The following is a 24,012-nucleotide window of genomic DNA, read 5'->3' on the forward strand; positions in this document are numbered from 1 at the left end:
TGGTTTGAGTGATTCTCCTGTCTCAGCCTCCCGAGTAGCTGGGATAACAGGCATGTACCACCACACCCAGCTAATTTTGTATTTTTTTTTTTTTTTTTTTGAGACGGAGTTTTGCTCTTGTTACCCAGGCTGGAGTGCAATGGCGCGATCTCGGCTCACCGCAACCTCCGCCTCCTGGGTTCAGGCAATTCTCCTGCCTCAGCCTCCTGAGTAGCTGGGATTACAGGCACACGCCACCATGCCCAGCTAATTTTTGTATTTTTAGTAGAGACGGGGTTTCACTATGTTGACCAGAATGATCTCGATCTCTTGACCTCGTGATCCACCCGCCTCGGCCTCCCAAAGTGCTGGGATTACAGGCTTGAGCCACCGCGCCCGGCTAATTTTGTATTTTTAGTAGAGATGGGGTTTCTCCATGTTGGTCAGGCTGGTCTTGAACTTCCGACCTCAGATGATCCGCCTGCCTCAGCCTCCCAAAGTGCTCGGAGTACAGGCATGAGCCACCGCGCTTGGCCTCTTTTTTTTTTGAGACAGTCTCACTCTGTTTCCCAAGATGGAGTGCAGTGGCATGATGTCAGCTCACTGCCATCTCCACCTTCAAGGTTCAAGTGATTCTCCTGTCTCAGCTTCCCAAGTAGTGGGGATTACAGGTGTGCACCACCATGCCTAGCTAATTTTTATATTTTTATTAGAGACAGGGTCTTGCCATGTTGCCCAGGCTGGTCTTGAACTCCTGGTTGCAAGTGATCTACCTGCCTTGGCCTCCCAAAGTGCTGGGATTACAGGTGTCAGTCACTGCACCTGGCCTTTGTATTCTTATTATACATTCTCACCTCTCCATTAATGGCAGCTATTCCTGCTGCCTTGAATATCCTTAACTGAGAAGTACCTACTCACCTACTCATTGTTCAAAGTCCAGCTCAAATATCTTTTTTTCTGTAGCTGATTCCCCTTATCTCTGTTCTTAAAGCACCTGTCATGCATCTATTTTAATTTCAATTTCTCATTGAGTTGTTGGTATGCAGAAACCCAATTAATTTTTTTGCTTTTATTATTATTTTATTTTATTTTCTTGAGACATAGTCTTGCTCTGTTGTCCAGCCTGTAGTGCAGTGGCATGATCTCGACTCACTGCAACCTCCACCTCCTGGGCTCAAGCAATCTTCCTGTGTCAGCTTCCTGAGTAGCTGGACCACAGGCATGCACCACCTCAATGAAATTTTGTATTATTTTGTAGAGACAGGGTCTTGCCATGTTGCCCAGGTTGGTCTTGAACTCCTGGGCTAAAGCAATCCACCTGCCTTGGCCTCCCAAAGTGCTGGGATTACAGGTATGTACCACAGCGCTTGGTCTGCTTTATTATTTTTAACTGTCATGTTAACAATTGTACATATTTATGCAGTGCAGTGTGCTATTTTGATACATGTATACAATGTGAAGTGATCAAATCAGGGTAATTAGTATATCCATCACCTCAAAAACACTTATCTCTTTGCCCTGGGAACATTCAGAATTCACTCTTTTAGGTATTTGAAAATATACTATAAATTGTTATTAATTATAGCTATCTTATAGTGCTACAAAACACTAGAACTTAATCCTCCTATCTAGCTATACTTTTTGTATTTGTTAACTAACCTTTGGCTAGCTTTCCTTCCTCCCTACCCTTTTCTGCCTCTAGTAACCACTATTCTACTCTCTACTTCTACGAAATAAACTTTTTAGCTTCTAAATAGGAGTAAGTACATGTGATATTTATCTGTTTTTTTTGGAGTGGGAGATGGACTCTCACTTTGCCACCCAGGCTAGAGTGCAGTGGTACAATCGTGGCTCACTGCAACCTCTGTCTCCCGGTTTTAAGAGATTCTCCTGCCTCAGCCTCCTTAGTAGCTAGACTACTGTCATGTGCCACCATGCCCGGCTAATTTTTGTACTTTTTAGAGACAAGGTTTCATCATATTGGCCAGGCTGGTCTTGAACTCCTGACTTCGTGATCTGCTCACCTTGATCTCCCAAAGTGCTGAGATTACAGGCGTGAGCCACCGCGCCCGGCCAATATTTATCTTTCTATGCCTGACTTATTTCACTTAACATAATGTCCTTCAGGTTCATCCATGTTGCCATGAATGACAGAATTTCATTCTTTTTTATGGCTAAAATAGTATTCCATTGTAGGCCGGAAGCTGTGGCTCATGCCTGTAATCCCAGCACTTTAGGAGGCTGAGGTGGTTAGATAACCTGAGGTCAGGAGTTTGGGACCAGCCTGGCCAACATAGTGAAACCCTGTCTCTCCTAAAAATACAAAAAATTAGCTGGGCGTGGTGGTGGCCACCTATAATCCCAGGTAGTCAGGAGGCTGAAGCAGGAGAATTGCTAGAACCTGGGAGGCAGAGGTTGCAGTGAGCTGAGATTGGGCCATTGCAGTCCTGCCTGGGCAATAAGAGCGAAACTCCATCTAAAAAAAAAAAAATAGTATTCCATTGTACATATATGCCACATTTTATCTGTTCATTTGTTGATGGACACTTCAGTTGATTTCGTATCTTGGCTATTGTGAATAGTGCTGTAATAAATGCCGGGCGCGGTGGCTCAAGCCTGTAATCCCAGCACTTTGGGAGGCCGAGGCGGGTGGATCACGAGGTCAAGAGATCAAGACCATCCTGGTCAACAAGGTGAAACCCCGTCTCTACTAAAAATACAAAAAAATTAGCTGGGCATGGTGGCACGTGCCTGTAATCCCAGCTACTCAGGAGGCTGAGGCAGGAGAATTGCCTGAACCCAGGAGGCGGAGGTTGCGGTGAGCCAAGATCGCGCCATTGCACTCCAGCCTGGGTAACAAGAGTGAAACTCCGTCTCAAAAAAAAAAAAAAATAAATAAATAAATATGGGAGTTCCTGTAGATACCTCTTTTATGTACTGATTTCCTTCACTTTGGATATATACCCAGTAGTGGAATTGCTGGATCATAGGGTAATTGTATTTCTAATATTTTGAGGAGCCTCCATGCTGTTTTCCATAATAGCTGTACTAATTTACTTTACTACTAACAGTATGTAAGGGTTCCCCTTTCTCTGCTTGCTCATAGATGCAGAGAAATTTTTTTTTTTTTTTTTTTCTGAGACGGAGTTTCGCTCTTGTTACCCAGGCTGGAGTGCAATGGCGCGATCTCGGCTCACCGTAACCTCCGCCTCCTGGGTTCAGGCAATTCTCCTGCCTCAGCCTCCTGAGTAGCTCGGATTACAGGCATGTGCCACCATGCCCAGCTAATTTTTTGTATTTTTAGTAGAGACGAGGTTTCACCATATTGACCAGGATGGTCTCGATCTCTTGACCTCGTGATCCACCCGCCTCGGCCTCCCAAAGTGCTGGGATTACAGGCTTGAGCCACCGCGCCCGGCCAATGCAGAGAAATTTTAAATATTATTATTATTATTTTTTTTTTTGAGGTGGAGTTTCGCTCTTGTTACCCAGGCTGGAGTGCAATGGCGCAAATCTCGGCTCACTGCAACCTCCACCTCATGGGTTCAGGCAATTCTCCTGCCTCAGCCTCCTGAGTAGCTGGGATCACAGGTACGCGCCACCATGCCCAGCTAATTTTTTGTATTTTTAGTAGAGACGGGGTTTCACTTTGTTGACTAGGATGGTCTCGATCTCTTGACTTCGTGATCCACCCGCCTCGACCTCTCAAAGTGCTGGGATTACAGGCCTGAGCCACCGCACCCGACCTAATTTTAAATATTTTTTAGAGTATTCATTCTAACTGGAATGAAAGGATATGTCATTGTGAATTTTAATTTGCATTCCTCTGATATTAGTGATATTGAGCTTTTTTTTTTTACATACCTGTTTGCCATTTGTGTGTGTGTTTGTTTTTTTTTTTTAAAGACAGGGTTTCCACCAGGTGTGGTGGCTCTTGCCTGTAATCCAAGCACTTTCGAGGCCAAGGCAGGCGGATCACCTGAGGTCGGGAGTTCAAGACCAGCCTGACCAACATGGTGAAACCTCGTCTTAAAAAAAAAAAAAGATGAGGTTTCACCATGTTGGTCAGGCTGGTCTTGAACTCCCAACCTCAGGTGATCTGCCTGCCTTGGCCTCCAAAGTGCTGGGATTACAGACGTGAGCCTTGTGTGCGTTCTTTTGAAAGATGTTTATTCAGCTTATTTGTCCAGTCATTGAGTTATTTGAGTTCCTTGTATATTCTGGACATTAGTCCCTTGTTGAATGAATAGTTAACAGATATTTTCTCCCAGTCTCTATGTTGTCTCTTCACTCTGTCGATTGTTTCCTTTGCTGTGCAGAAAGTTGCAGAAAGTTTTTAATATAATGCCAGGCCAGGCGTGGTGGCTCATACCTCTAATTCCAGCACTTTGGGAGACTGAGGCGGGCGGATCACCTGTGGTCAGGAGTTTGAGATCAGCCTGGCCAATGTGGTAAAACCCATCTCTACTAAAAAAAAAAAAAAAAAAAAAAAAAATTAGCTGGGAAGGTGGTGGGCACCTGTAATCCCAGCTACCAGCTACTCGGGTGGCCGAAGCAGGAGAATCGCTTGAACCTGGGAGGCAGAGGTTGCAATGAGTTGAGATCACACCATTGCACTCCAGCCTGGGCAACAAGCAAAACTCAATCTAAAATATGTACATATATATATTCCAATTTGTCTACTTTTGGTTTTATTGCCTGTGCTTTTGAGGTCTTGTTCATAGAGTCTTTGCCCAGAACCATGTCCTAAAGCATTTCCCGTATGTTTTTATTTTATTATTTTATTTCTTTTTTTATTTTTGAGACAGTCTCTCACTCCATTGCCTAGACTGGAGTGTAGTGGCGCTATCTCAGCTCACTGCAACCTCTGCCTTCTGGGTTCAAGCGATCCTCTTGCTGCAGCCTCCCGAGTAGCTGGGACTACAGGCGTGTACCACCATATCTGGCTAATTTTTGTATTTTTAGTAGAGATAGAGTGTTGCCATGTTGGCCAGGCTGGTCTCGGACCTCTTAGCTCAAGTGATCTGCCCACCTTGGCTTCCCAAAGTGCTGGAATTACAGGCTTGAGCCACTGCACCTGGCCTTCACTGTTTTTAGTTTCATAGTAAACAACTATGTAAAGTCTTACATATCAGTCTTTAATCCATATTGAGTTGATTTTTGTTTATGGTAAGAAATAGATGTCTAGTTTCATTTTTCTGCATATAAATATCTAATTTGACATTTATTGAATTTTCAACTTTAAATTTTATTTTAGATACAAGGTCTCACTCTATTGCCCAGGCTTGTCTCAGACTTCCTGAGCCTTAACAATCCTAACACCTCAGCCTCCCAAAGCTAGCACCATTTGTTGAAAAGACTGTCCCTTCCCCAATGAATGTTCTTGGTGCTATTGTCCAAAATCAGTTGGCTATAAATTTGTGGATTTGTTTCTGGGTTTTCTATCCTATTCCATTTGTTTGTGTGACTGTTTTTATGCCAGTACCATGCTGTTGTGGTTACTATAGCTTTGTAATGCATTTTGAAGGCTGGTAGGTTGATGCCTCCAGCTTTGTTCTTTCTGCTTAGGATTGGTTTGTCTATATGGGGTCTTTTGTGGTTCCATGTAAATTTTAGGATTTTTTTTTTTCTTTTCCTTTTTTGAGGAATCTTGCTCTTGTTGCCAGGCTGGAGTGCAGTGACACAATCTCAGCTCATTGCAACCTCTGCCTCCTGGGTTCAAGCAATTCTCCTGCCTCAGCCTCCTGAGTAGTTCAATTACAGGCATCTGCCACCATGTCTGGCTAATTTTTTAATTTTTAATTTTTATTTTTGAGATAGAGTGTTGCCCTGTCGCCCAGGCTGGAGTACAATGGCACAATCTTGGATCACTACAATCTCCGCCTCCTGGGTTCAAGCAATTCTCCTGCCTCAGCCTTCTGAGTAGCTGGGATTACAGACACATGCCCAGCTAATGTTTGTATTTTTTGGTAGAGACGGGGTTTCACCATGTTGGCCAGGCTGGTCTTGAACTCCTGACCTCAGGTGATTCGCCCACTTCGGCCTCCCAAAGTGCTGGGATTACAGGCATGAGCCACCACACCTGACCTAATTTTTGTATTTTTAGTACAGACAAGGTTTCACCATTTGTCCAGGCTGATCTTGAACTCCGACATCAGGTGATCCGCCCACCACAGCCTCCCAAAGTGATTACAGGTGTAAGCCATCAAACCTGGCCTGCTTATACATTATTTATGGCTGTTATATTCTTACTAATTTTTATTTCCATTTGTTCCATCAATTAGAGAGAGAAGTAGTGAAATTTCAGATTGTAATTATGGATTTGTTTTTTTTTTTTTTTTGAGACGGAGTTTCGCTCTTGTTGCCCAGGCTGGAGTGCAATGGCGTGATCTCGGCTCACCGCAACCTCCGCCTCCTGGGTTCAGGCAATTCTCCTGCCTCAGCCTCCTGAGTAGCTGGGATTACAGGCACACGCCACCATGCCCAGCTAATTTTTAGTATTTTTAGTAGAGAAAGGGTTTCACCATGTTGACCAGGATGGTCTCGATCTCTTGACCTCGTGATCCACCCTCCTCGGCCTCCCAAAGTGCTGGGATTACAGGCTTGAGCCACCGCGCCCGGCCGGATTTGTTTCTTTATCCTTACAATTTTTGCTTCATATATTTTGAAGCTACTATTAGATTCATAAATGTTTAGGATTATTATGTTTTCTAGATGAATTGGCCACTTGAATATATATATATATTTTTTTGAGATAATGTCTCACTCTGTCACTCAGACTGGACTGCAGTGGTGCAGTCACACCTCACTGCAGCCTCTACCTCCTGAGCATAGGTGATCCTCTTGCCTCAGCCTCTTGAGTAGCTGGGACCACAGATGTTACTACCATGCCCAGCTAGTTTTTGTGTTTTTTGCAGAGACAGGGTTTTGCCATGTTGCCTAGGCTAGCCTTGAATTTCTGGGCTCAAGTGCTCTGTGACCCCCGCCCCTGCTTTGCCTGATATTAATGTAGCCTCTCCAGTTTTCTTTTGATTGGTGTTAGCATAGTGTGTCTAAAGTGCATTTTTTGTAGGCACCATATAATTGTCTTGCTTTATTATTTAATATTATTGCCTCTGCATTTTAATTGGAATAAATACATCTATTTACATGCTATGCTGTCATTTTGTGTGTGTGTGTGTGTGTGTGTGTGTGTGTGTGTGTCTTTCCTCCCCAAAAGTATGTCTTTAGAAGATGAACCAAATGATTGTTCTCTGAAATGAATAATGCCTAAAATATGTTTTCATGCCCTGTCTTTTCTTCCTGTCATCTTGTTGCAGTTTAATTCCTTTATCAGGGGTCAGTTGATATGCTGTGTGATTAAATGCTATTTCTTCCATGAAGCTGTTACTTGATTGTTTCTTTCTCAGTATTCTGTCTTTTTGTTTGATTTTGTTTTTGTTTTTTTTCGTGGTTTTTTGCAGACAGTGTCTCACTGTGTCACCCCATCTAATAGGGCAGTGGCATGATCATAGCTCCCTGCAACCTTGACCTTCTGGGCTCAAGTGATCCTCCTGCCTCAGCCTCCTGAGTAACTGGGACTACAGGCACATTCCACTGTGCCTGGCTAACTTTCTCAGTGTTCCCATAATACTGAGAAAATATTTATGTATTTCATTAAAAATATTTATCAAGGATGGGCGTGGTAGTTCATGCCTGTAATCCCAGCACTTTGGGATGCCAAGATGAGAGGACTGCTTGAGCCCAGGAGTTTGAGACCAGCCTGGGCAATATAGTGAGACCCCCATGTCTATTTATATAATATTGAAAAGCAAAAAAAAAAAAAAAAAAAAAGTTTATTAAAATAAGACATGGCCATGGTAATATCACAATACTTAGAGTTTATGTTAAAATACCACCTTCCTCTTCCCATCCCTATTCCCTGTCCACTTTCTCAAACTCTTACTGGTTTTGTTGTTACTTACAGGTAGGGTCTCACTGTGTTGCCCAAGCTGGTCCCAAACTCCTAGGCTTAAGTCATCCTCCTACCTCAGCCTTCCTAGTAGTTGTTTTAACTCAGTATTTTAAATTGTGCTGTGGTTACATTTATAATGCCTGATAGTATGATATCAGCAGTATTTACAATATTATGACTACATAAATGTTGTTCAGTGCCAGGTCAGTAAGTGTGAGGCAATTGCATTCCTTCTTGGTTCTCTTTGACTGTCGTTGGTTGCCTTGTCACACCCCTAAAGCCACATAAAGATGATTCTGACATCATGATCAGTGGATTTGCTTTTCTTTGAACTTTATCAATTTCTTAAATTTTTGCCGCACTTTATATTGCTTCATGTTGGACAATGATCCTTGGAAGTTATTGCCACTTTTTTGGGAGAGCATTATTATTCTTATTATCTTTGCTGCCTTGTTTCCTGGGCCTAATGTCTTTCTTCTGGGTATACTCCTTCATTATGCAGGAGTGCATCCTCAGGAAACTTTCTTAAATTAGTGCAGGAGAGGAAAACTTTGAGTTCTCACATATCTGAAAATGGCATTGTTCTACCTTCATATACAATAGAAAATTCATCTTAATACAGCATTATAGATTGCAAATTATTTTTATCGCTGAAGACATTGTTCCTTTATTTTCTATCTTTATGTATTACTGATGAAAAATTCAGTGCTTATCAGCTTTTTCTTATTTTGTAAGTGATTTTTTTCTTTTCTATGGAGGCTTTCAGAATTTTATCTTTATCAGTGTTCTGAAATGTCATGAGACTGTGTTTGGGATGCTTTTTTAAAAGGTAGTACCTTAGGCTGGCAAATAGGCAAGGCCCGGGACACAACATTTCTGTTTTAAACAAATTACTTTTATAGACTGATCTTCTGTATAAGATTTAACTGGAACTAAGGATTCTGTGGCTTAGATGGTGGGTGGGTGGCTGTGTGTGTGTGTGTGTGTGTGTGTGTGTCTCATCTCCAACTACTTGCCTTGGGATTTGAGTGCTGACTAGCTTTTGGTCTCCTGCAGTTGACAATTGGGTGGGTGGCTGTGTGTGTGTGTGTCTCATCTCCAACTATTTTCCTTGGGATTTGAGTGTTGACTAGCTTTTGGTCTCCCGCAGTTGACAATTACAAAGAGGCAGAAAAGGAAAATCTTGTGGAACAATCCATTCTGTCAAATGCTCTAGAAGTTGAGGCAGCCATATCAAGAAAAACTGCAGCGCAGCCTCAGAGGTAAGACCATTTGCAGTCTCAAAATGATGGTTATGATAATAATGTTCAAAGGATAGTTACTGGAGAGAGCATCTATTATGTATCCATACTGTCTGTGTTTATGGACACCTTTATGTTACATTTTTTTTGGAGTTTCCGCTCTTCTGCCCAGGGTGGAGTAGTGCAGTGGTGGTGACTCTCAGCTCACTGCAACCTCCACCACCTCCCGGGTTCAAGAGATTCTCCTGCCTCAGCCTCCCTAGTAGCTGGGATTATAGGTGCACACCACCACGTCTGGCTAAGTTTTGCATTTTTAGTAGACAGGGTTTAGTAAATACCAGGCTTTAGCCAGGCATGGTGGCTCACGCCTGTAATCCTAGCACTTTGGGAGGCCGAGGTGGGTGGATCACCTTAGGTCAGGAGTTCAAGACCAGCCTGGCCATCGTGGTGAAACCCCATCTTTTTTTCTGAGATGGAGTTTCGCTCTTGTTACCTAGGCTGGAGTGCAATGGCGCGATCTTGGCTCACTGCAACCTCTGCCTCCTGGGTTCAAGCAATTCTCCTGCCTCAGCCTCCCGAGTAGCTGGGACTACAGGCGTGCGCCACCATGCCCAGCTAACTTTCGTATTTTTAGTAGAGACGGGGTTTTACCATGTTGACCAGGATGGTCTTGATCTCTTGACCTCGTGATCCACCCGCCTCGGCCTCCCAAAGTGCTGAGATTACAGGTTTGAGCCACCGCGCCCGGCCACCTTTTTTTTTTTTTTTTTTTTTTTTTTTAACACTATATTTCAAAGATAGCACTACAGACCTATGGGGAGAGGTTTTTTTTCCCCTCTGCTTTCAATAACCAGTGCCTGGACAATGGATATCCAAACAGAAAACTTGTGAAAATTGACACCGACCTCACTCCATATAGAACAGTCAATATTAGGTGAATTGTAGATCTCAATGTGAAAGCTAAAGTAATAAAACTTGTATAAGTAAATATAGAAGAATATCTTCATGACCTTGCAGTAGGGAAAGATTGCTTAAACAGGACACATACAGAAAAGCACTGACCATAATGGGGGTGGAATAGGTTGATAAATTCAAGCACATTTATCTAATCAGAAGATAGAGAGATAAAAAGCCAGCTTCTAGAGTGGTAAAGACTATTTGTAACACATAAATCCTATAAAGGGCTTATATTCAGAGTATACAAAGAATTAAAAATCAGTTAGTAAAGAATTGACAAGTCAGTATAAAACACTCAAACAATTTGAACTAGCGCTCACGAAAAAGGGCAACCAAATGTCCAATAAACATATGAAAAGGTACTCAGTTTCATTGATCATCAGAGAAGAGCACATTAATTTCCTATGACCCAGCAGTCTTATTTTTTTTTTTTTTGAGACGGAGTTTCGCTCTTTGTTACCCAGGCTGGAGTGCAATGGCGCGATCTCGGCTCACCGCAACCTCCGCCTCCTGGGTTCAGGCAATTCTCCTGCCTCAGCCTCCTGAGTAGCTGGGATTACAGGCACGCACCACCATGCCCAGCTAATGTTTTGTATTTTTAGTAGAGACGGGGTTTCACCATGTTGACCAGGATGGTCTCGATCTCTTGACCTCGTGATCCACCCGCCTTGGCCTCCCAAAGTGCTGGGATTACAGGCTTGAGCCACCGCGCCCGGCCCCAGTCTTATTTTTTTAATAACTAAAATGAGGGGATAACCCATCAACAATAGGCTGAATAAACAGTGGCACATCCCTGTAATGAATGCTATACAGCAATGAAAGAGTGAATTGGAGCTATGTGAATTGATATAATTGAATCTCAGAAACATAAAGTTGAATGAGATAAACCAGACAGAAAAGAATACTTGCAGTAGTCTGATTTACATTATATAAAATTTTTATTTTTCTTCAAAACTAACATACCGGCCAGGCGCGGTGGCTCAAGCCTGTAATCCCAGCACTTTGGGAGGCCGAGGCGGGTGGATCACGAGGTCAAGAGATCGAGACCATCCTGGTCAACATGGTGAAACCCCGTCTCTACTAAAAATACAAAAAATTAGCTGGACGTGGTGGCGCGTGCCTGTAATCCCAGCTACTCAGGAGGCTGAGGCAGGAGAATTGCCTGAACCCAGGAGGCGGAGGCTGCGGTGAGCCGAGATCGTGCCATTGCACTCCAGCCTGGGTAACAAGAGCGAAACTCCGTCTCAAAAAAAAAACAAAACAAAACAAAACAAAACTAACATACCATGTTTATGTAATACATGCTTATTTGGTAAAACAATAAAGAAATTATCTAATGGTCACTTTAAAAGTCAAGACAGCAGTGGTTGTCAGTGTTCTATATCTTGGCCTAGGTGGTGATTTCACAAGGTCTTCCACTTTGTAGTCATTTAACTATTTTTGTTTTGTGCACTTGTTGGCATGTATTGGATCTGCCATTATGCTCTTTGTTTTGTATTCATTTTATTTATTTATTTTTAGAGAAAGTCTTACTCTGTTGCCCAGGCTGGCGTGCAGTGGCACGTTCACGGCTTACTGCAGCCTTGACCTCCTAGGCTCAAGTGATTCTTCTGCTCAAGATTACTAAGTATTAGCACCACAGACATGCACCACCATGTGGGGCTAATTTTTTTTTATTTTATTTTATTTTATTTTATTTTATTTTATTTTATTTTATTTTATTTTATTGCATTTTAGGTTTCGGGGTACATGTGATGAACATGCAAGATTGTTGCATAGGTACACACATGGCAGTGTGGTTTGCTGCCTTCCGTCCCCTCACCTGTATCTGTCATTTCTCATGCTATCTCTTCCCACTTCCCCACTCCCCGCCCCTCCCCCATTTCCCCCCAACGGACCCCAGTGTGTAGTGCTCCCCTCCCTGTGTCCTTGTGTTCTCATTGTTCAGCACCCGCCTATGAGTGAGAATATACGGTGTTTGATTTTCTGCTCTTGTGTCAGTTTGCTGAGAATGATGGTTTCCAGGTTCATCCATGTCCCTACAAAGGACGTGAACTCATCCTTTTTGATGGCTGCGTAATATTCCATGGTGTATATGTACCACATTTTCCCTATCCAGTCTATCATCGTTGGGCATCGTTGGGCATTTGGGTTAGTTCCAGGTCTTTGCTATTGTAAACAGTGCTGCAGTGAACATTCGTGTGCACGTGTCCTTGTAGTAGAATGATTTATAATCCTTTGGATATATACCAAAGGATTAAAATTTTTCGTAGAGACAGGGTTTTACTATGTTGCCCATGGGGGTTTGAACTGCTGGCATCAAGCAATCCTTCTGTCTCAGCTTTCCAAAGTGCTAGAATGACAGTCATGAGCCACCATGCCCAGCGAAGTTTTCCTTTTTAATCACTTTATTGAGGTCCCCATTTACAGACACCAATGTATTTAAATACTAAAATGTTATGGTTGAATTTCAAAAACTATCAACAAGGGAGATTAGATTTTTAGAGCGGAGATGATAGTACTCCATTTTATTGCCCTTTGTAGTTTGACATCCTTTTACATTTTCATCTCAGCTCACCACAGCCTCCTGGGTTTAAGTGATTCTCCTGCCTCAGCCTCCCAAGTAGCTGGGACTACAGGTGCCTGCCACTACATCTGGCTAATTTTTGTACTTTTAGTAGAGACGTGATTTTACTATGTTGGCCAGGCTGGTCTTGAACTCCTGATCTTGTGATCCACCTGCCTCGACCTTCCAAAGTCCTGGGATTACAGGCATGAGCCACTGTGCCCGGCCAACATCCTTTCACATTTCTGAGGAACATTTGGATATCTGTAGTATGCATATTTATTATAAATGTTGTCAATTTCTCTACCATAGAAGATCTCTTAGGCTTTCTGCTCAGAAGGATTTGGAACAGAAAGAAAAGCATCATGTAAAAATGAAAGCCAAGAGATGTGCCACTCCTGTAATCATTGATGAAATTCTACCCTCTAAGAAAATGAAAGTGTGAGTAGCCACAACTTCTTACTGCCAAGGGCAGACATATTGTACCTTGTATACCACTTGTAAAGTAAGTTTCTTTTCTGAATTTACACGTTAGAGTGAATAGAGAAAAATTACAAATGCTGTATCAGCAATATGTTTGTGCACCTCAAGCTTGGGAAATGCCTAAAACTGTCATGGTGAGGTGAATTGTTGTATGTTCCCTGGAAAGCGCTTAAATCTTAGTTGGCGTAGGTTTTACTTCTTTTTGTTTTTATGGTTAATAACAGGCTGCATACATGATGTTTGTTCATATTTTTATTAAGACTGTATTTTGCTGCAAGTAATAGTCTATTCAACTGGAGTGGTTTAAAGAAAAATGAATTACTTGTTTAACAGAGATCTAAAAGTAGTTTGCTGCTGACTTTGGTTTGGTGGCTGATATTTAGCTTTTTTTTTTTTTCATACTTGCTCTTCAAGATGCTGCTCTGTGTTTCTTAGTTTTTTCTTTGCTTGTTGCCTTATTGGCACAGGATGGCTGTTGTATGTCTAGGTGTTATATCCATGTTTAAGAGAAGAAGAAGAATACGGTAAAGGAAAAAGGGCAGCATCTATGGGAGGAAACTTAAGTCTTTCCCAGCAACCCTTAAATTTTATTTCATTTGCCTAGACTTGTGTCACTTGGATTCCCTAGTTGCACTTGCAGAGGCTGTTGAAGCAAGTACAATACTGGTAGTGTAGTGCATTGCTGTTCCTCCAGAAATTGGGGTTTTATTAATAAGAGACAGAATAGGTATTGGGAAGCAATTAACTCTGCCATTTGATCAGTTGGTGGTGAGCAGTTAGAGTCCTTCCTCACTCTCCTGAACCACCATTAGGTAACTCTTACCTTGATAGCTGTGGCTTTCTTAAAGTTTACTCATTGAAGCCATTAGTAATATATGATCTAATGATACTATTGGAGAAATCATGTGGTGGAAGTATGCTTGTTACCCTATAGAATGAGAAAATTAAATCTGTATGCAGTAGATTTGGAGAGGAGGGTGCAGGATATGCTTCAGGGAATTGAAAGTATATTTTTTGTCCTTTTGAACTCAAGTTCCAACAAAAAGAAGCCAGAGGAAGAAGGCAGTACTCATCAAGATACTTCTGAGAAGAATGAATCTTCCCCAGAGAAAGCCAAGGGTAGACATACTGTGCCTTGTATGCCACATATAAAGTAAGTTTCTTTCCTGAATTTAAACTTCAGAATGAATAGTATAAATTACAGATTAACATCTACAATCTGTTCGGTATATCTGGAGGTTGGGAAACTCCTGAAGCTTTGACCAGGGTGAGGTGAATTGTTACATGTGTCCTGGAGGGTGCTCAGATTTTTAAATTTTTAATTAATTAATTAATTAATTAGTGCCAGGTGCGGTGGCTCAAGCCTGTAATCCCAGCACTTTGGGAGGCTGAGGTGGGTGGATCACGAGGTCAAGAGATCGAAACCATCCTGATCAACATAGTGAAACCCCGTCTCTACTAAAAATACAAAACATTAGCTGGGCATGGTGGCGCGTGCCTGTAATCCCAGCTACTCAGGAGGCTGAGGCAGGAGAATTGCCTGAGCCCAGGAGGCGGAGGTTGCGGTGAGCCAAGAGCACGCCATTGCACTCCAGCCTGGGTAACAAGAGCGAAACTCCGTCTTAAAAAAAAAAAAAAAAAATTAATTTTAAAGACAGGGTCTCGTTCTGTTGCCTAGGTTGGTGTGCAGTGGTGCGATCATGGCTCACTGCATCTTTTTTTTTGAGACGGAGTTTCCCTCTTGTTGCCCAGGCTGGAGTGCAATGGCACATTCTTGGCTCACCACAACCTCCGCCTCCTGGATTGAAGTGATTCTCCTGTCTCAGCCTCCCAAGTAGCTGGGATTATAGGCATGTGCCACCACGTCCAGCTAATTTTTTGTATTTTTAGTAAAGACAGGGTTTCACCATGTTGGCCAGGATGATCTCGATCTCTTGACCTCCTGATCCACCCACCTTGGCCTCCCAAAGTGCTGGGATTACAGGCAGGCTCACTGCATCTTTGAGCTCCTGGGCTTATGCGATCCTCCCACCTCAGCCTCCTAAGTAGCTAGGACTACAGGTACACACTATCATGCCTGGCTAACTTTTTTTTGTTTTTTGAGATGGAGTCTTACTCTGTTGCCCAGGCTGGAGTGAACTGGTGTGGTCTTGGCTTACTGCAACCTCTGCCTCCCAACTTCAAATGATTGTCGTGCCTCAGCCTCCCGAGTAGCTGGGATTACAGGTGTGCACCACCATACCTGGCTAATTTTTGTATTTTTAGTAGAGATAGGGTTTCACCATGTTGGCCAGGCTGGTCTTGAGCTCCTGGCCTCAAGTGATCTGCCCGCCTTGGCCTCCCACAGCTCTGGGATTACAGGCATGAGCCACCATGCCCAGCCTACCTGGCTAACTATTAAATTTTTCTGTAGAGACGGGGTTTCACTATGTTGCCCAAGCTGGTCTCAAGCTCCTGGCCTCAAGCAATTCTCCTGCCTTGGTCTCCCAAAGTGCTGGGATTACAGGTGCCAGCCACAGTGCCTGGCTGGTGCTCAGGTCTTAAACAGTGTGAAAAATATACTGTTGAAGCAAATTTAAAAGAAATATAAAAGGAAAAAGTTAACAATGGTTCTTACCATCTAAACTAAACATTTTTTATTTTTCCAACCTTCCTCCTGGCTTTTATCCAAGCCAGCATTTATATTTTCACAATCAGTTAATACAAAACCTTGGGTTCTGCTTTATTGACTTGCCTTGAGACTATTTCACTTTTTGTTTCTGTGCTGCTACAAAATCTTCACATTTATCCTTTTTAGATAGTTAATACTCTATCAAATTATATTTAACTATTTTCTGTTGAAAAAATGTAGTTTCCAGTTTTTCATGATTATAAGTAATCAGTGAACAACTTTCTAGGCAGAGCCATTTCTTTTGAGTGATCTCGGAATAAAGAAAGAGAAATTCCCCAAAGAGTATGACCAGTTTTGTCAGTGTTGATATTTATTGCCAATTTTACTTCTGAAATGAAACCAATTTATAGTGCCATGGGCTTTTTTTTTTTAATGGAGCCTCACTCTGTCACCCAGGCTGGAGTGCAGTGGTGTGATCTTGGCTCACTGCAACCTCCACCTCCTGGGTTCAAGTGATTCTCCTACCTCAGCCTCCTGAGTAGCTGGGATTATAGGCATGCATTACCACGCCCAGCTAATTTCTTTTTTTTGAGACGGAGTCTCTCTCTGTCACCCAGGCTGGAATGCAGTGATGTGATCTCAGCTCACTACAACCTCTGCCTCCCACATTCAAGTGATTCTTCTGCCTCAGTCTTCCAGGTAGCTGAGATTACAAGTACCTGCCACCACACCCAGCTGATTTTTGTATTTTTAATAGAGACAGGGTTTCACCATGTTGGCCAGGCTGGTCTTGAACTCCTGACCTCAAGTGATCTGCCTGCCTCAGCCTTCCAAAGTGCTGGGATTACAGGTGTGAGCCACCATGCCTGTCCTGAAGTGCCATTGGCTTTGAATGAATATTTAAATTTCCTTATGATCTCATCTCCATTGCTTATTAACTTTTAATATTATTTTAGTTTTTAAAATTCATATATTAGTGGTATCAAATTATTATTTTAAAGATTTAATTGTAATTGATAATTTATAATTGTATGTATTTATGCAATAGAAAGTGATGTTATGATTCATGACTACAATTTGGAATAATTAAATCCAGTTAACTAAAATCTGTCACCTCAAATACTTAAGACTTTTTGTAGGAGAACATTTGAATTTTTTTTTTTTTTTGAGATGGAGTTTCTTTCTTGTTGCTCAGGCTGGAGTGCAGTGGCGACATCTCAGCTCACTGCAACCTCTGCCTCCCGCATTCAGTGATTCTCCTGCCTCAGCCTCCTGAGTAGCTGGGATTACATGCACTTGCCACCATGCCCAGCTAATTTTTGTATTTTTACAGACATGGGGTTTCACCGTGTTGGTCAGACTGGTCTCAAACTCCTGACGGGATTACAGGCATGAGCCAACCGCATCTGAATAGAATTTATTCTCTATTATTAATGATATCTTCCACCCTGTGCAGTAGCTCAAAGAAAAGTCTTATTCCTCTTGACCATCATCTCCCCTTTTCCCCAACCTCCAGCGTCAAATTATTTTAATTTTTAATAATTTGCTGACAAAATTGTATTACTGTTATTTTTGTAAACTTTTTTTCATATTTTCTCTTCGGCAAATTATCTTTTTTATATTTTAATTTTTTTCTTTCTTTTTTTTTTTTTTTTTTTTTGAGACGGAGTTTCGCTCTTGTTACCCAGGCTGGAGTGCAATGGCGCGATCTCGGCTCACCGCAACCTCCGCCTCCTGGGCTCAGGCAATTCTCCTGCCTCAGCCTCCTGAGTAGCTGGGATTACAGGCACGTGCCACCATGCCCAGCTAATTTTTTGTATCTTTAGTAGAGACGGGGTTTCACCATGTTGACCAGGATGGTCTCGATCTCTCGACCTCGTGATCCACCCGCCTCAGCCTCCCAAAGTGCTGGGATTACAGGCTTGAGCCACCGCGCCCGGCATTTTAATTTTTTTCTTATTGGTAACCTTTTTTATTTGCCTATAAATGTCCTTAGTGATATTTTCCTAAGAATGGCCACTCTGTATTGAACGTTACCATGTGTCAGGAACTTCAGAGACATTATCTGATTTAACATTCACAAATAGGATGTGAGCATGAGTATTTACACTCTCATTTCACAGTGGAGAAAACTGAGGCTCAGGGAAGTTAAATAGTTCTCTCAAGGTCATTATAGGCAGCAAATGAAATAACAGGGTTGGGATTTAGTTGGCTTTACTTCTAAGTTTCTTTCCTCTATTACATGTGTTTTATGTATATTAACCCTATGTTGTAGATATTTTCCTCATTCTACTGGTCTTTGTTTTTGTTTTTGAGACAGGGCCTTGCTGTGTTGCCTAGGCTGGTCTTGAACTCTTGGGCTCAAGCAATCTTTTCACCTCAGCCTTCCAAGTAGCTGGGATTACAGGTGCATGTCACTGCGCCAGGCTTCTACTGGTCTTTTAATTTTGCTTGTGGTGTACAACCTGATTGTTGTTGTTGTTGTTATTTTTGGAGATGGAGTCTTACTCTCTAGCCCAGGCTGGAGTACGGTGGCGCGATCTTAGCTCATTGCAACCTCCACCTCCCGGGTTCTAGCGATTCTCCTGCCTCAGCCTCCCGAGTAGCTAAGAGTACAGGTGTGCACCACATTGCCCAGCTAATTTTTGTATTAGTGGAGACAGGGTTTCACCATGTTGGCCAGGCTGGTGTTGAACTCCTGACCTCAGGTGATCCACCTGCCTCAGCCTCCCAAAGTGCTGGGATTACAGGCATGAGCCCGTGTACCCAGTCCAATCTAATTATTTATGATCATATTTGTGGATCTTTTGTAATATATTCTAGTCTATTTTAGTTATTTTCTTCTGAAATTTTTTCAATATTTTGGTATAAAGTGTGCCGCCCTCCCTTTTTTTTTTTTTCTTGAGACGGAGTCTTGCTCTGTCACCCAGGCTGGAGTGTGGTGGTGCGATCTCCGCCCACTGCAACCTTTACCTTCTGGGTTCAAGTGATTCTCCTGCCTTAGCCTCCCGAGTAGCTGGAATTACAGGTGTGCACCACCATACCTGGCTAATTTTTGTATTTGTAACAGAGACAGGGTTTCACCATATTGGCCAGGCTGGTCTTGAACTCCTGACCTCGGGTAATCCACCTACCTAGGCCTCCCAAAGTGCTGAGATTACTGACATGAGCCACTTTGCCCAGCCAAAGTGAGCATTTTTATTTATTTTCATGGTGTTATCGAATTAAGTTAGTATCTGTTTATTAGATGATTTTTTTTGGTTTTGATGACTATTTTATCACAGGCTAAAAATATATAATGCCTGTAGATTCTTTTGAGTCACTGAGCCCCTTTTTCCTCTCCTTTCTTCTCATTTACTGATTTTCTCTTTAGGCAGAAAGTTCTAAAAAGTACTGAGGAGCAAGAGCTGGAGAAGAGTATGAAAATGCAGCAAGAGGTGGTGGAGATGCGGAAAAAGAATGAAGAATTCAAGAAACTTGCTCTGGCTGGAATAGGTGAGCTTGGCTGTGATGATTGAGTTTGATTCATGAGGGGTGGTTCTTACACTCTTAGTAGGGTTTTTTGAAGTATGTAAAGCAAATAAAAAGGCTTTCTAGTTTAGTAGTCAGCATAAAAAAGATTTATTCCTTACCACTTTTTTTACATATATTGGTACGTTCTTTCTTTTTTTTTAGATAGAGTTTTGCTCTTGTTGCCTAGGCTGGAGAGCAGTGGCATGATCTCAGCTCACTGCAACCTTTGCCTCAGGGTTCAAGCGATTCTCCTGCCTCGGCCTCTCAAGTAGCTGGGATTATAGGTGTCCACTACTACACCTGGCTAATTTTTGTATTTTTAGTAGAGATAAGGTTTTATCATGTTGGCCAGGCTGGTCTCGAACTCCTGACCTCAAGTAATCCATCCACCTTGGCCTCCCAAAGTGCTGGTCCATTGGTACTTTCTTTAAGTCTGTTCTTGGTCTTAGGGAAAAAAAGGGAACTAGGATTGAGACAGAAGATAAAGTAATTGGGCAGGCCAGTTTGATGGTGTTTTCCTATTTTTCCCTAAAGGTAGAGGAAAGGAAAGCTGAGTCAAATCCAATTCACCTATGAAGTAAAAATATAACTGAGACAGCTGAGGGGGGTCACGGTTCTGCTTTGCTCGGGCCGTAACTATAAAATTCTCCTTACTGGATTGAAAAAGCACCCCTGGAGTTTATAGAATTTTCCTCTTAGAGATGCTGAGTTAACTGTGCTTTCAAAGTCAATACATAGCTTTTCCTATCAAAAAGATTCCAGTTATTCTTTTTCTCCATAGCTATGACCACACCTAGGAGATGATTCTTCTTCCCTGTGCTACTGGCTTTTTTTTTTTTTTTTTTTTTTTTTTTTTTTTTTTTTGAGACGGAGTTTCGTTCTTGTTACCCAGGCTGGAGTGCAATGGAACAATCTTGGCTCATGGCAACCTCCGCCTCCTGGGTTCAGGCATTTCTCCTGCTTCAGCCTCCTGAGTAGCTGGGATTACAGGCATGCGACACCATGCCCAGCTAATTTTTTGTATTTTTAGTAGAGATGGGGTTTCACCATGTTGACCAGGATGGTCTTGATCTCTTGACCTTGTGATCCACCCACCTCGGCCTCCCAAAGTGCTGGGATTACAGGCGTGAGCCACCGCGCCCGGCCCTGCTACTACCTTTTTATAGTTTGCATCTGACTGAAAGGCCTCAAACCTAATAGTACTCAATGAATATGACACATACATTAGTGTCCCTGAGGACTACTTCAAATTTTGGTTTACGTGTAGATAGTGAACAAAGTTAGACCTGTGGTAATAGAAATAGCAAAAGGACTGGAGTAAAGGGGACTTACTGGTGTTCCCTACGTTAATGTTATCTGTGTTCCTCACTCAGGGCAACCCGTGAAGAAAACAGTGAGCCAGGTCACCAAATCAGTTGACTTCCACTTCCGCACAGATGAGCGAATCAAACAACATCCTAAGAACCAGGAGGAGTATAAGGAAGTGAACTTTACATCTGAACTACGAAAGCATCCTTCATCTCCTGTAAGTTGATGGACTAAATGAGCATTTCTGTTACTAATATTCATTTAGGATTTTAGGTGTAGCATTTGTGATCATTGTTTATAATAGCATAATTGAGAGAAGCATATGTTTCTTTTTTTTTTTTTTTGAGACGGAGTTTTGCTCTTGTTACCAGGCTGGAGTGCAATGGCGCGATCTCGGCTCACTGCAACCTCCGCCTCCTGGGTTCAGGCAATTCTCCTGCCTCAGCCTCCTGAGTAGCTGGGATTACAGGCATGCACCACCATGCACAGCTGATTTTTTGTATTTTTAGTAGAGACGGGGTTTCACCATGTTGACCAGGATGGTCTCAATATCTTGACCTCGTGATCTACCCTCCCCGGCCTCCCAACGTGCTGGGATTACAGGCGTGATCCACCGTGCCCAGTGAGAAGCATATGTTTCAAATTAAGATAGATCTAAATCCTCCCTTTACCTTCTGTTAGCTGTGTGTTCTTGGGCAAATCACTTGACATCCCTGGGAACTACCTTATGAAGTTATTATGAAAACTGCACTGAGAATGTACATAAATCACATAGAATTATTAGTATGTGTGGCAAACTATAGGGACAGGTATTTCTACTGTTACAAAATTCTTAACAAAAACCTTGTATCTATAAAGTTATGTAAAATATAACATCTTTCTTTTTGAGATGCAGTTTCGCTCCTGTTGCCCAGGGTAGAGTGCAATGGCGTGATCTCGGCTCATTGCAACCTCCGCCTCATGGGTTCAAGTGATTCTTCTGCCTCAGCCTTCCAAGTAGCTGGGATTACAGGTACCCGCCACCACACCCAGCTAATTTTTATATTTTTAGTAGAGACAAGGTTTCCCCATGCTAGCCAGGCTGGTCTTGAACTCCTGACCTCAGGCAATCCACCCGCCTTGGCCTCCCAAAGTGCTGGGATTATAGACATGAGCCACCAAGCTCAGCCAATATAACAGATCTTAATAGGAAAAATAGAGTTGGGGCAGACCAGTGAAATCCCATGCGGTTTTGTTACCAAAGCACCAACAAAATCAGTAACTATCTTAAGTAAAAATTCTAGTAGTAATAATCTCTACTTGCCTTTGTAGTCTGTATCATCATTTAAAATTTATTATTATTATTTTTATAGAGACAGGGTTTCACTATGTTGGTCAGGATGGTCTCCAATTCCTGATCTCAGGTGATCCACCTGCCTTGGCCTTCCAAAGTGCTGGGATTACAGGCTTGAGCCACCACACCCTGCCCATCATTTTTTGAAATTAGTTCTTTGCATTCTTAAACCCTGAGGTTGTGCTTCTTTCTTTGAGATGCAGGTCCTTGAAAGGGTTTTGCTTCCAATTAGAGATCAGTTTTTTCAAACTTAGTCATCCAAGGAATAGGAATAGGGTTCTTCATTAGTCACTTTAGGGGATGTATGGAGAGATTCCGCTGATTCAGGAAGGTGCCTGATTTGATGCAGACCCAGAGGCCCAATTAATTTTTTTTAAATGGAGTTGAGGGTGAGATTCCTTTGCAGCTTTTTTCATCTTCAATTCTGAGATAGCTTACTCTGGATTCCTTCAAAACATTGACATGATTGGGGAAAATTACCTATGTACTGTTCCAGAACAGATGATTTGTTAAGTGCTAGATCCTTTCTTTCTTTTTTAAAAAATGATAAGCCGGGCGTGGTGGCTTAAGCCTGTAATCCCAGCACTTTGGGAGGCCGAGGCGGGTAGATCACAAGGTCAAGAGATCGAGACCATCCTGGTCAACAGGGTGAAACCCCGCCTCTACTAAAAATACAAAAAATTAGCTGGGCATGGTGGCGTGTGCCTGTAATCCCAGCTACTCAGGAGGCCGAGGCAGGAGAATTGCCTGAACCCAGGAGGCGGAGGTTGCGGTGAGCCGAGATCGCGCCATTGCACTCCACCCTGGGTAACGAGCGAAACTCCGTCTCAAAAAAAAAAAAAAAAAAAAAAAGGAGAATAGACTAGTTATAACCCTTTCCTAAGGACCGACAAACTTCAGAATAATAATCTTTGTTAGGCCGGGCGCGGTGGCTCACGCCTGTAATCCCAGCACTTTGGGAGGCCGAGGCGGGTGGATTACGAGGTCGAGAGATCGAGACCATCCTGGTCAACATGGGGAAACCCCGTCTCTACTAAAAATACAAAAAATCAGCTGGACATGGTGGCGCGTGCCTGTAATCCCAGCTACTCAGGAGGCTGAGGCAGGAGAATTGCCCGAACCCAGGAGGCGGAGGTTGCGGTGAGCCGAGATCGCGCCATTGCACTCCAGCCTGGGTAACAAGAGCGAAACTCCGTCTCAAAAAAAAAAAAAATAATCTTTGTTTTGCACAGGCCTGTTTTTGGATCCTCTGTGCTGAATATGTGGTTTATGGTAGATATGAGCTCTTCCATGACATTTCATCTGTAGAACAACTTTTCTCTTTACAGGCCCGTGTGACTAAGGGATGTACCATTGTTAAGCCTTTCAACCTGTCCCAAGGAAAGAAAAGAACATTTGATGAAACAGTTTCTACATATGTGCCCCTTGCACAGCAGGTTGAAGACTTCCATAAGCGAACCCCTAACAGATATCATTTGAGGAGTAAGAAGGATGATACTAGTAAGTTTCCTGCCAGTATCACAGTTGGATGGAACCCTACCTATGTTCTCTTTGCTTACATCTTAGGCACAGATTTGTCTTTAGTTGAAATGCTAGTTTTTCAGTTAAAGTATGGCATGTGACTATACAGACAACAAATGTATCCTTCATAATTTTTCAAACCACCCAGCTATCTGTCTATACCCATCAACCATCTTGATCTTCCTCATCAATAATTGGCCAAGGAGAATGAATTAAGGTAACCTCAGATGCCATTACACATCTTTAATGGACATTTTTGCCATGTGTCAAAGTATCACATTGCATTTAGTTATCTATAGAAAATGAAGGCATTTCATTCATTCAAGGTTGTGTGCTTTTTATTCAGCAGCCCACCAAAACTTTTTCTACTACTAACCAGGCACACTGTGTTAGGTGTCGGTGGTGTACAAGTAAATAAAATGGACTTGGTACTACTCAACATCAAGTTTCTAATTTGGTGACAGAGATAAATAGGTCACTACAAATTATAGTAAGGGCTTTTGAGGAGGGGGGAGATGCAAAAGTCAAAGGAGGTGAGAGATAGGT

General features: G+C 42.5%; 1 protein-coding gene across 5 annotated transcripts in view; it reads left to right on the plus strand.

Moving 5' to 3' along the window:
- The window catches only part of TPX2 (TPX2 microtubule nucleation factor), a 74,396-nt gene that overhangs the window by 19,462 nt on the left and 30,922 nt on the right, over nucleotides 1-24,012 (plus strand). For all 5 annotated transcript variants that reach the window (XM_074406378.1, XM_039479338.2, XM_074406379.1 and 2 more), the window contains 6 exons: nucleotides 9,084-9,195; nucleotides 13,010-13,138; nucleotides 14,214-14,333; nucleotides 19,165-19,286; nucleotides 20,678-20,829; nucleotides 23,274-23,445. In XM_074406378.1, the coding sequence (XP_074262479.1) occupies nucleotides 9,084-9,195; nucleotides 13,010-13,138; nucleotides 14,214-14,333; nucleotides 19,165-19,286; nucleotides 20,678-20,829; nucleotides 23,274-23,445 (807 nt within the window). The remainder of the gene's footprint in view (nucleotides 1-9,083; nucleotides 9,196-13,009; nucleotides 13,139-14,213; nucleotides 14,334-19,164; nucleotides 19,287-20,677; nucleotides 20,830-23,273; nucleotides 23,446-24,012) is intronic.

The sequence above is a fragment of the Saimiri boliviensis genome, chromosome 9 (genome assembly GCF_048565385.1).
Source record: "Saimiri boliviensis isolate mSaiBol1 chromosome 9, mSaiBol1.pri, whole genome shotgun sequence".
In the NCBI taxonomy this organism is placed as follows: Eukaryota; Metazoa; Chordata; class Mammalia; order Primates; family Cebidae; genus Saimiri; species Saimiri boliviensis.